Source organism: Lissotriton helveticus, chromosome 5_1 (assembly GCF_964261635.1).
Source record: "Lissotriton helveticus chromosome 5_1, aLisHel1.1, whole genome shotgun sequence".
In the NCBI taxonomy this organism is placed as follows: Eukaryota; Metazoa; Chordata; class Amphibia; order Caudata; family Salamandridae; genus Lissotriton; species Lissotriton helveticus.
In genome coordinates this window covers 1,842,092,113-1,842,105,746 of record NC_136065.1, presented here as the reverse complement: position 1 = coordinate 1,842,105,746, position 13,634 = coordinate 1,842,092,113, and the positions used below count along the sequence as shown (strand labels likewise).

Sequence of the window (13,634 nt, the reverse complement as noted above, 5' to 3'; positions counted from 1 at the left end):
AAGCAAAAATCCGCTATAATCCTCAGGGACTAGCCGTAAAGGGCATAAGGCATTTCCCAGGGTGGCTGGAAGAATGGGGGCCGATTTTGCAGTGGTGGGGGCCGTTTTCGTAACTGTTGGCTGGTTCTGCAGCAGTGCTGCTATATCAGCCTCCAGTAATGGAAGCAGCAGAGTTGCTGGTCATTCAACATTGCCAGGGCTGCTATGGGTTACCAGTTCGGCCGGACAATCCTGCCTGATTGAGACCTGAAATTCCCAGCGATCCAGCCGAAACCTGGAGAACTGCGGTAGAGGCGGCGGGGGACACCAGGCCGCACTGCAAACTACCTGAAGGCACCGCAGGGCCTGGGTCTGAAAACCGAAGCTGGGAGAACTGCGCCACCTACGGAGTTGTAATGGTGCTGCTCCATCACATGGCGGAGGGGGTTGCTGCATCTTACGGCTGTGCAGAAACTCCGGCAGAGACAGCAGTGGACCGGGTTGGTTTGGAGTGGTGGGCGCTGTTCGGGACCTGCGCCGAGTGGTGGCGGCGAGAAGATCGGCCTGGCACTACCTTCACCCCACTCCTTTGAGACGAAAAAGACTGGGGTGAGGTGATCAGGGCAGGAGGAGAAAATTGGGCCCCTCATGTGGCACACATTGGTGGGGAGAGGTGGAACTCAAGCCAGTAACAGAATGGAAAAGTAAGGGCTGAGAGACGGAGGGAGGCAGTAAGAAAGGCAGCAATGCGAAAGCTGAAAACATGCTGGCAGGAAATATGGTGCAGTGCGGGTAACAGTGGGGTGCTTGTCCTGAACCTCAGCCAAGTCTAAAAGAGGTGGTCTGGAGACATTCTTAAATGGTAAGTCCTGGTACGTACAAGATAGAAGGGACATATCAACAGCTGAGGTGCAGCATTCCTTGAGGGGAAGGTGTGCAAGGAGAATACTGTAGGCTGTGCTGAACGGAACTCTCCCTTGAGGTGTCTGGCTTGCATAGATGAGAAGGATGCACTCTGCAAATAGTGGTTGGCACATGCGAGGACACTGCAACACCTGAAGGGACGGACTAACCCTCCCCCGATCTTTTTGCACAAAGACTGTTAGACTGTGAGCCCCCGAGGTGGGGTAGTGCACACAACATGGTTAAAGATAAGAACCCTCAAACCCACCAGGGAAACATCACTACGCAATATGCTACTTCGCAAAGCTCTCCCTCGCGAAGTACGAGATAGATGGGGCCTTGGCTGACTAAGTTGGAAGAAGGGACTTTCAAGGCAGACATATAGGAAGCCAGTCATTGATCGCCTTGGAGGGGAAAATAGATGCAGTCACTGTAGAGATTGACCTCTTGCGTACAGACCTTCATAAGGTTGCCGGCAGGGTAACGACTGAGAACGATCACTCAATGGAATGGGTAAAGAGGCGTCGACACTCAAGGACCAAGTAACACCACCGATGATGGCAACCAAAGTACTGGAAAGTAGAGCCGAAGGTGGTGAGGGTTGGTTGCGTAGGAATAATCTGCAGTTTCTAGGATTGCCTGAGAGAGCGGAGGGTGTCTAGGCTCAATAATTCTTAGAGGAATGGATAACACATACTTTGAAACTGAAAGGGTTATCAAACATGTTTGCTGCTGAAAGGGCCCACCGAGAACTGACAGCAAGGCTGCTGCCAGGTGTCCCCCGAGGATTATGATAGCCAGGATTTGTAACTATTCAAACAGAGATTGTATTCTGCGTGCCGCCCGCGAGGCGGGAGAGCTGTGCAATGAAAATCATAATATTGCTATCTTCCCGGATTATACAAGCAAAGTGCAGGCAGAGAGAAAATCCTATTTGGACATTAAAGAAAATCTCAAAACTATGAATCTACCATACATGTTAATGTATCCCGCATGCCTTTGGATGATTGTCTATGGGAAAACCAATTTATTAGAGAGACCGGATGACGTGTGATCCTAGTTAGAGGGGTGGGACCATGTCCTCAGACACAAAATAAGGGCACCACGATACGGATGAAGTGGGAGACACATGCGATCCACAATAACAGGCTCTGGTATGTTGCAGAGATCAAAAAACCACCAGAGCCAACTCACACCCAGAGTAGCAGTGCGTGAAGATGGAATACTAGCCAGTGAGCCCATAGAGTGCGGGGAGAACGAACAGTCCATAGACTAGGACTGCACGCCGGGAAATCAACACATGCCGAAGGAGGTTGAGCACCAGGAGTAACATGAATGTCTGATGAGGGGGGGGGGGAACTGTGTATGACGATCTGAAAACTATGTGTAGCTGACATGTGGAATAATGTGTTTGACATGTAGCAGGACCAGATTACATGCTCAGCAGCGGGACTCAACAGGCATAAGGGTTAGGACTTTATAGTACTCTGCTCCTGTGAGACTGGAAACTGCCTCCCGTCTGCACAATGAAGCAGTTAGTTAGTATTTGGGTATTCACTGGGCTCAAAATCTTAGTATTTCGGGATTGGGTGCGATAGGCTGGGATTCGGATTCTAACGATGTATGATGGGCAAGTACACAATTTTGTTGTTGAAGTTATGTGTTTACTCAGGAGGGTTGGGGAAAGCATGTATGTTTTGTTACTGGATACAACAGTGGAAGGAGTGGAGGTTACTTTATAGTTTGTTCACTGCAGCCAGAGGTACAGTTTGCAAGACATAAGGAGAGGAGCAAGGATGCCCAATTGGGAAGGGGTGAGGCTTCTCACTGGAGCTGCCAATCACATACAAGGGACGCAAAGCTATAAGATCATGACATGGAATGTCAGGGGACTGGGAGTGTATGTGAAGAGAGACAGAGTGATGTCCTTCTTGTGCAGACAGGGGGTAAGCATAGCTTGCTTGCAGAAAACACATATGGTGGATGATGAGGGAACCAAGTCAAACAAGAAATGGATAGGGCAGCTATATTCATCGAGAAAATTCCTTATATGCCTGTGGGGTGCATCCCCTTTAAACGCCGATGCTTAGAGGCAGACCCTGTTTGCATCCTGAATGTGTATGCCTGCAATAATGACCATAAAGACTTATTTTAAGATGCAGACCTTACTGACTGACTGTATGGGCGATAAAATACTGTGGGTCGGGGACTTCAATTGAATGTTGGACGAAGACATGGATATGCGATCCACAAAGCCAGGTATGACTGAGGCACTGCAACAGGCAATGCAAAATGTGGGCTATGTAGACATCTGGAGAGCAATGTACCCAGCCTCAAAGGAATACCCTTGCCACTCCCTTAGGCAAACCTTGTATTAACCCCTCACCATGATTAACCCAGATACAACAGTGCTTTGGATGATACTGGCAGAGCAGCTGTGTGCAGTGGTAGAGGCACTAGGGCACGAGGACAGTGTGGCTTCATACCAGGATATACCACAGCCAAGAATCTGAGGAGACAGATATCTGATGCATCCGGTAGAAAACAGTTGGAAGGAACTTCTGCTGGCGTCAGTAGATATCACAAAGGCGTTTGATATGCTTGACTGGACATATCTGATGCAGGTCTTGCGACAAATGGGCTTTGGACCGACTTGTTGCATCTAGGTGCAGCTTCTGTATAGCGCCCCAAGGGCCAGAGTACTAAGCGGCAGTGTAGTCTTCAAGGACTGGGCACCTGTACGCGACAGCTATCTCCTATCCAGGCTATTGGTTACCCTGAAACTTGAGACGTTGGCTGTAAAACTTAGGAAAGACAAGGAGGTCAAAAAAGGTGACACTACGCACCAGATATCGCTTTACGCAAATTATGTCCTTTTTTACATGAGGCGGCCAGGAGACGCCGTGCCGTAATTGTGGGCCCGTCTGCATGATTTTGGTGCTGTGGATGTTCTCAGGGTAAACAAGTGTAAGGTGCTGTTCCTGTTGGGCATGCGAAATGCTGTAAACTAATCTCACTTGCACTGCCCTGGCTGGGTCTGAGATGGGATACAGACACATTTAGCAATCTGGGGTTATGGTTGTGGACACGGTAGACGAACAGCATCACCACAACATCGAGAAGATGCTGGGGGCCCGATGCGGTCACAATGTCATCCTCTGTGGCAGGGTGGGGAGCTGTGCCAAAAATTGTCTTCCTGCCCAGAAGCCTTTACATAATCCAGAACTCACTGCCCACACACACTTATGCATTACATCTTCAAAGTATTGGATAGCCAACTGATATTCTTAGTGTGAGCAGGAAAGAGAAGCTTAGTAGTGTTGCTTATACTTAAGCTGGACCTGGAGAAGGGCGGCATGAGGTCACTGGACATAGGACTATGCCACTATGTTGTAAAACACAGTGTATTGGGCAGTGGAAGAGGACAACTGGGACAAGTGACTGTTGAGAGGCACTTGTGGAGAAAACCCCTACTTGAGTTCATTATAAGTGGCTAAAGAGTAGCAGAAAATTCCCAGTATATAGGACAAGAAACAGCTGATAACTAGGAAAGGGAGGTCAGCGAGGTGCCGAGACCCTGAATCCCCCCCGCCCCCGCACCTTTTGCGCAAGATTTGGATTTTTGGACATTGTTGCCGCTCAGACGTATTAGCGAAGATTTGTCAATTGTACATTGAGGGCGGCTGTAGAATGTTAGGAGACCTATACCTCAGGAAATGATTCAATACCTTTGCAGAAGAGTGCAAAGGCCAGTTCCTACAGTATGCTAAAATTGCAGGGAAGGCACGAGAAATATGGACAGGGTTTCTGCCCGCCACCTGGTTTCCATCTTTTATAAAGCAATTAAAAGGGACAGGGTTGACGTAAGCACCAGAACCGGATAGGTCTGAATGGAAGATTTGGGGAGCAGATGACAGAGTGGCAAGAGACATGTGCATGGATTAAAACCGTTTAGTGCAATGCCAGCTTCAAACCCATACATTTTAAATACGTCCAACGCACATATCTGATCCCTATCAAATCAAACTAAGCAGAATGTATATGCTCAGGGCTGCAACTTGCCCAAGATGCAAAGTAGAAGGAGCCTCCTTTTCACATTTGGCCTGGCTGTGTCCTAGAGTGTGAGCATATTGGACGACGGCAGTGATAGAGTGGAGGACGGTGAACGGATTTGCGTTGAAGGACACCCCAATGCTGTGCCTTTTTGGCATTATAAAACATCCCCGGAGAAAGAAAATGCAGTGGAAATTCTTACAACTTGCACTGGTGACAGAGCTCCCACAACAACCTATGACACAGGGACAGTGCAGAATGGGCGCTAGCGGAAGAGACGCATGTAAGACACATTAGAAGGGACGAATAAATGCATGAGGATCTGGAGACTTTAGGCAGAGTTGCTGGTAGCATTTCATGACATGGAATGGGACAATGCACTCAATGCGCAGACCCAGGGCACTAACAATGGTACACAACACACTGATGCACGGGAAGAAGGAGGAGGGGTGGACAATACGGCCTAAGAAGGTTAGCTATGACAAGGGGGGTGAGACCAGTAGGGAGTGCTGGACGATTGAGCGGTTTCTGGAATTTCCACTGTTAATGGAAATGAATGAAACCTATGTAAATCCCTGTTAAGTAGGGCACACAGCTCCAAACTGGCGAAGAACATTGGATTACAATGTAATAGAACATGGTCATGTTGTTGGGTATGGTTTATACAGCTTCTTGATTACAACCTTACGCAAGAGAGAAACTGGTAAACTAAAAACAAAACAAAAAAAACTAATGCTAGAAGTTATAGTAAGGGCTAATGACCGATATTCAGATCATGTCATTTGGGGAAACATTTATTTTTAATCTTCATTTTTTGCAAAATGGTTGTCTTCTTTGGGATAAGAGTGCCAAAAGTCACATTCAGACAGAGACATCAATATAAAAATATTTCCTCAAGGTCATTCACTGAATAGATGTGCAGATTAGGTAAACTGTAAAAAAGTTTACCATGATGAAGTGGGTCTTCTTTCAACTATACTAATCCTGTATGTTGCCAACTGGGGGCTTGGGGAGGAGTGATATTTTACATTGATGTCCATTAGCTGAAGAGAATCAGCCCTTTGTCCACATCAATAACTATCATGCCAAAGACAGGCTGGTCAGTGCCTTATGCACAATGTTCTAACGCCCAGACTTGATGAAGATTACGGTTCGAATGCAGGACCACAGAGGATTAAAAACAACTTAGCATATTCATTCCAGATGCATAAAGAAATAACCACGAGGAGATAACAGACTTCTGCATGAAACAAAAAATTTGGCTGAAGGTCTAACGCATACTTCTAAAACGTAGAAATCCCAGTTTCAGAAGCAGTCTATTAATGCTGATGTGACCAAACACAATGAATCATGATCAATGGGCCCTGAGCAAAGCAACACAGCAGCCCCTGTGGGTTCTCACACGGTGTATTAAAAGACTGTCCTTCGCCAGCAGCACAGGGAATCTTGATAAATGGCGAGTCACGATCTGCTCTACAGAGGATCGTGAAGGTGTAATAAAAACATCGGTCATCACCTCCCTGCCTCACGCTGTTCATCAATGAGTCAGCAGATGCGCATAGCACAGCCTGCTTTCCCTTTGTGCCAGAGTTTTAAAGAAGAACACGCTTCTGGAAAGTGGAACGACAGCAGAGGCCATCATACCCACGCTCCTATACTCCGCTACTTTCATTCTCTTGACATTTCACCCAGTTGACATACTTACCAAGGAACACTAAGGCCGTGCCCACCCACTGTAATTGGGAGATTGGGTTTGCAAAGAGGAGCACGGATGCCAGAATGGTGAAGAACTTCCGGGTTGTCGTGATGATGGAACAAGTCAAAGGCCCATAGTACACAACCGTCATGAAGATGAATGTCTAGTAAAAAGAAAAGGGGTGCATGAGAGACTTGGAAGGATACTGAAGAAATGTTAGCCTTTGCAATTACTTCCAGTTGAGCCCACCCCCACAGACTTTCTGACCTCCAATTCTCAGAGGTTGTAGGTGGTGTAAGTGCATCGAGACAAACAACAGGGCTTAGCTTTCAATGATACTTTACCTGCTCCCAATCTCCTTCTTGAAATCACATCACCCCACAGTGGAATACACCTTTGAGATTTGTGAGGGCGAGAGCAGGATAACGAAGATGTATAAATTACATAAATGCAACTCCTATGTGAAGCTCCTGTATACTTGAACATGCATAGTATAGAATGATTTGATGTGTATGAATTAAAACATTTTTTTTTAAAACAGCAGGTCTGCGTATGGAGTACCCACAACCATGCAATGTGAAGCCAAAAGAAACCAAATAATCTTAACTCAAGTACATCGTCACAATATTTTCCTGAGCTGCAATGTCACATCAGTTCGTTCTACTTTTACCATCCTTACCTAATGGGGTGGTAGAATAGGACACATAAATTCATAAAAGGTAAGCTAGAAAACCAGTATTACAAAAAACATGCAATCAAAGCGTAAATCTGTTATAAATTCACAAGTTTTGCAGAGTAACAAATATATTCCTACAGCCACCTGGACGTCTTAGGCCCACCAAAAGCCAAACAGCAGCAGATACTCACCATGCTGCCATTCTGTAAAGCTTAGATAATAGTGTATATTAAGCAGTGAGTATGGCTAAGCAAGCAGAACACCTGCCAAAGACAAATGCTGGTGTTGGAGGTCATTACTACAAATGCCAGCAAATCCGATGTAGGCTTCCATCCTTCGAGACCGGCAAATTCAGTACCATAAAGTGGGTAAAAGTAACATCTGTTAATTAGAGCTCTGAGATACTCAGTACGAGCGGCCGATGTATGGGGCGATATTGATCAGGCTTCTTTTGTGGCTTGGGATTTATAGTTGTAACCAACACTTGTGCCAAATAGCTGTTTGCTGGTTCAATTAAATCTGCCAGACGTTTTGTGTTGCTAAAAAAGCAGCTGGTCACTCCAGTGCCAGAACGCTCCTCCAAGGCCCATCTGTGGCAATGACTATATTGTATTCCGCTCGAAAAGGACGAAGCAATCTGCACACAACAATCTTAAGTAATATCTTTTGCAGAACAGGATCCTCGACAAAGTGGGATACTACTCTGTAATCCTCGTAGGCATTCAAGAGAAGAATTCCTTAAAATCTCTCAAAATCAAGCAGGCCTGGATTATTTTGTCCTTCCTGCAAGTATCTCACCCATAATCAGCATTAAAAAAGTGAACACGAACATCTCAGGTTGTCAGTGGTGGAGTTAAAGAGGATCAACTGATGAAAAGATTGTTCTATCATGCCTCAGAAAACCTGAATGCAGACCAGAAGAAATATCCCCAAAACAATCATACTTGGTGCCACACAGCGTTTTTCTTATCAAATACAATACTGCAAATGCTGCATCAAGTTCATGATGAACATGACACCAGAATCATATTTATATGGCGCACACCACTGGACTGGTCTTGGCTCTGGTCTTTGGGGCATGAGTAAGAGTTTGGCAGACAGGGTTACTTAGTCAAACATGATGGATATTCCGTCCGCCAAATTGGGTTCCATTCTGTCCTATGGAACTTGTAATACGGCAGACGGGATATCAGTCACGTTTGTAACAAAGTATGTCATTTGCCAAACTCGTAATCAGGCCTTTAGTGCCCAACGCCTAAAACAGGTGAGACTTCCACCAGAGTGCAGGGCCTTGGATAGGGAGGATATGCCACCCTCAGATTTCCATTTCACACTGGAGCGTACAGCCTTTTCATCTGGACTATGTAGCAAATGCACACAGTGCTATACTGAGATGCATCTAAAAAACACTGAGGCACATCATTACTGATACAGTTAAACATTCACAGGCCAGCTTAAAGTGAATTCCTTCACAGACAGGCGGCAGCCAGAGGAGCAATTTTCACGATTGATCTTGTATTTTTGATGATTTTACCAAATCAAGACAATAAATAATTTGACTTATAAAAAAATTCTAGCTTCTGATAAGCAGAACAAAAGACAGCGAAAAGTATAAAGAGAATGTAGTTTCCCCTATTTAAGAAAGTACTACAAAAAAATAAAGAAAAAGAAAACCAACTTCTAAAAAATTTCCCAATCAAAAAAAATAGTAGGGAGGGGAGTGGGGACACAAGACTTTGCACTATTTGAGTGGAAACATTGGGTTTCAACAGTCATTATATAGCATCTTGGAACAGTTGGTTTGCCATTAATGTATGTCACAGTGCATTGTTTTACCTTCTATTTGGCTGCACGGTCTACTTTCATGTCACTTTCTCTATTTTAGGAAAACGAATCAAAAATACGATATGTAGAACTTTTAAACTATTCTTTAAACTAAAAAAACATAAGGGAACGTAAATATATTTTTGGGTAGGATTAAAAGAATATATCTTCATTAAACGACCTGCAATCCTGAAAGTATGAGGAGTTTAGTGCTTATGAATATGAAAGTAGATCCTTTCATGGAGAATCTGGGGCTGCTGTCATCGTCATTCAAGTGGCTACAGATCAGTCCTCTGCAAGGTCTTGTTTTTCTCACTTTTTATTCCAGATAAAACAACTAGATGGCAGGATCATGCAAAGAATTTGTAAGCGTTACAGGTGCATGCTTCTACTCAGTTAAGGGTCATCAGGCCGACGCGTGAGCAGTCAGCACTGCTCAACCGCTGGGAAAGCAGAGACTTGCCAGTCTCTCGTACACGAAGGCGCTCCCACAGCTCCTACACCAGGGGCCGACGAAAGCTGGTCATCGTAAATAGTGTAGTAATTTCTTCATCATGAGTAGCAGCCCCTGCTCACTACCCTCGGTCCCCCCCACCTCCATTCCCATTTCGCCCCCTTTTGTCTCTCCTTGCCCTTGGTAATGCACTTCTGCTAGTTTCATGGTACCGACTGGATGACTACAAACACTGACTTGCCAGCACCTACTACTTGGCAAAACATTGTTTTGGGCTTTTCCCTCTATCGTTTCACTTCTCTAGGCACCACTAATTTTCAGCGTATGAACTCAACGTTATCACATATTAATTAGACTTCCTCAAGATAATAATTCTAAGTCTGCACATGGAGAGAAAGGTACCCCCTCATTTTACTTTGTGGTGCAGGTCCTCTGGAACATAGGACCTTCAACTCTGACCACCGCTGGGCTTTTTCGTTTCTCGCAGCCTTGAGAAACTCCCAGGTTCATCAACCATAGGGGGCGAAACACGTTGGCTGCCTAGCAGTCGTTCATTAAGACATCAAGTGGAATGTCATCTTGATTTTTTCTAAAAGGGAGGACACCCCGAAGTCTATCAATCACCTTCTCACTACCTGTACAATACAGTGCAGTGAGATTCCTTACCGTCTGTACTGGTGGCGTCAGAGTACTGCACAATCACCAGAGACCACTCATCATTCCATCCGTGGGAACCACTTATTAGTGCAACACTATATGGAGACCCAAAGTACGAAACCCATCGCTCTTGCACTACACTACTGTCATCCAAGGTGCACTGTGAGACCATATCGCTGCTTTCAGGTCTCGCACACCACGCACCCATATGGTGCAGTCAGCCCTGGTACACTGTACGCCCATCACTCCTGCAGTGTGCTGCAATCATCCCTGGTACACTGCAGGCTCTGCCCATTACTCCCGCAGTGTGCTGCAGCCAACCCTGGTACACCACAGGCTCTGCCCATCACTCCCGCAGTGTGCTGCAGTCAGCCCTGGTACACCGCAGGCCCTGCCCATCACTCCCGCAGTGTGCTGCAGTCAGCCCTGGTACACCGCAGGCTCTGCCCATCACTCCCGCAGTGCGGTGCAGTCAGCCCTGGTACACGGCAGGCTCTGCCCATCAATCCCGCAGTGTGCTGCAATTAGTCCTAGTACAGAGCAGTGTTCTAGACTCAACCCTGGTACACGGCAGGCTCTGCCCATCACTCCCACAGTGTTCTAGACTCAACCCTGGTACACGGAAGGCCCATCACTCCCACAGTGTGATGCAGTCAGCCCTGGTACAGCAGGCCCTGCCCTTCACTCCTGCAGTGTGCTGCAGTCAGCCTTTGTACACCGCAGGCTCTGCCCATCACTCCTGCAGTGTGCTGCAGTCAGCCCTGGTACACCGCAGGCTCTGCCCATCACTACTGCGGTGTGCTGCAGTCAGCCCTGGTACACCGCAGGCTCGGCCCATCACTACTGCGGTGTGCTGCAGTCATCCCTAGTACATCGCAGGCTCTGCCCATCACTACTGCGGTGTGCTGCAGTCAGCCCTAGTACACCGCAGGCTCTGCCCATCACTACTGCGGTGTGCTGCAGTCAGCCCTGGTACACCGCAGGCTCTGCCCATCACTCCCTCAGTGTGTTGCAGTCAGCCCTGCAACACGGCATGCTCTGCCCATCCCTACTGCAGTGTGCTGCAGTCAGCCCTGGTACACTGCAGGCTCTGCCCATCACCAACGCAGTGTGCTGCAGTCAGCCCCTGGTACACCACAGATTCTGACCATCACTCCCACAGTGTGCTGCAGTCAGCCTTAGTACACTGCAGGCCCTGCCCATCACCAACGCAGTGTGCTGCAGTCAGCCCCTGATACACCGCAGATTCTGCCCATCACTCCCACAGTGCTGCAGTCCGCAGCCCTGGTACACCGCAGGTTAGCTCCATCACTCCTGCAGTGTGCTGCAGTCAGCCCCTGGTGCACCGTAGGTTCTGCCCATCACTCCCACAGTGTGCTGTAGTCAGCCCCTGGTATATGGCATGCCCTACTAATCACCCCTGCAGTGTGGTACACTGCAGGCTCTGCCCATCACTCCCGCAGTGTGCTGCAGTCAGCCCCTGGTACACCGCAGGCCCTGCCCATCACTCCCGCAGTGTGCTGCAGTCAGCCCTAGTACAGCGCAGGCCCTGCCCATCACTCCCGCAGTGTGCTGCAGTCAGCCCTGGTACACCGCAGGCCCTGCCCATCACTCCCGCAGGCTGCTGCAGTCAGCCCCTGGTACACCGCAGGCCCTGCCCATCACTCCTGCAGGCTGCTGCAGTCAGCCCCTGGTACACCGCAGGCCCTGCCCATCACTCCTGCAGTGTGCTGCAGTCAGCCCCTGGTACACCGCAGGCCCTGCCCATCACTCCTGCAGGCTGCTGCAGTCAGCCCCTGGTACACCGCAGGCCCTGCCCATCACTCCTGCAGGCTGCTGCAGTCAGCCCCTGGTACACCGCAGGCCCTGCCCATCACTCCTGCAGTGTGCTGCAGTCAGCCCCTGGTACACCGCAGGCCCTGCCCATCACTCCTGCAGGCTGCTGCAGTCAGCCCCTGGTACACCGCAGGCCCTGCCCATCACTCCTGCAGTGTGCTGCAGTCAGCCCCTGGTACACCGCAGGCCCTGCCCATCACTCCTGCAGTGTGCTGCAGTCAGCCCCTGGTACACCGCAGGCCCTGCCCATCACTCCTGCAGTGTGCTGCAGTCAGCCCCTGGTACACCGCAGGCCCTGCCCATCACTCCTGCAGGCTGCTGCAGTCAGCCCCTGGTACACCGCAGGCTCTGCCCGTTGCTCCCACTGTGTGCTGCAGTCCGCAGCCCTGGTAAACCTTAGGCCCATACAATTACTCCCACAGTATGAAGCAGCCAGCTTTTATGCACTCCGCACCAAATACAGGCCTTGCTAGTGTCATGGCCATTTCAATAAAAGCACAGTAACTCTGTAAGCATCCCAGTTTGCTAAAGTGGGAGCATTTACTCCCCACAAAATGTCATTTCTGCTACAAATTACCGTGGCAGGGAGGAATTTTGAGAAGGAAAAGGCTACATGAATCAGGCTAGTGTCTGGGATCTAAAATAAAGGTTTGAGCGTATCTGGGTGTGATGAGGACAGTGCAGAATGCGAGACAGGACCTATCAGCCTTATTCTGGCAGGAAATAACCTGCCAGCAGTTTCATGTCTGAACCTGGTACGTGCAGCGTGAGAGTCTAGGCAAATGTTAATCATGACCACAGTAAGACTTACATTACTATGATTTAACCACGCTTTGTAACATGAGAGGCTTGGAGCAAAAATTGGTCCCACTTACACCACGAGTAGGCAATATCTGCACCTTTGAAAGGTAGCCTAGGTTCTGCTCTGTCAAATTTTTATGCTTGACCTGGTATATTGCGATTATGCTCTTTTAGTTTTAGCACACACAGAGTTATGTAGGACAAATCCAAACTCTACCCACCATGAGAAACACTCCGACAACGGAAACATCCAACATCCATCAAATGCCGCACCAATAAGTGCTACAGCGCTCTCTACAACACTTGCCAATAAAATACAAAATGCACAAGCATCCCACGGAACATTTCCCAAGCACATCAAAGCAGTTCAAACATGCCAAAAAAGCTCAAAAAGGTCACAGAGCCAGAATGACTGTCTCTAACCGCCAGGCAAAGGGCTGGTTACCTACGTAAGAGGTGTGACAGATATTGGTTTATGTCTTCCGGCAGAAATCCCAGACTTCAAAATCAAAAACCAGAAGCTTATTAAACATGAAACCACCATCCAACCACAGACGCCAAGAGGACAATGCTCACAACATAACATCACAAGATAAGCTAAAATCAGGCTGCGATGAAGCCCTAAATTGCATGCAACATGGCCATACTAATGGCCCACTGTGCGCTACACACATTCCAATGACATTGTATGCGACTAGCCCATCACTTCCACATTTTTCTGCAAGTTAGCCTTCGTTCTGCATGAAATCTAAAAA

General features: G+C 47.9%; 1 protein-coding gene across 4 annotated transcripts in view; it reads right to left on the bottom strand.

Moving 5' to 3' along the window:
• The window catches only part of SLC35B1 (solute carrier family 35 member B1), a 252,538-nt gene that overhangs the window by 10,914 nt on the left and 227,990 nt on the right, over positions 1–13,634 (bottom strand). For all 4 annotated transcript variants that reach the window (XM_078645262.1, XM_078645263.1, XM_078645264.1 and 1 more), the window contains one exon: positions 6,641–6,794. In XM_078645262.1, coding sequence (XP_078501388.1) covers positions 6,641–6,794 — 154 coding nt within the window. The remainder of the gene's footprint in view (positions 1–6,640; positions 6,795–13,634) is intronic.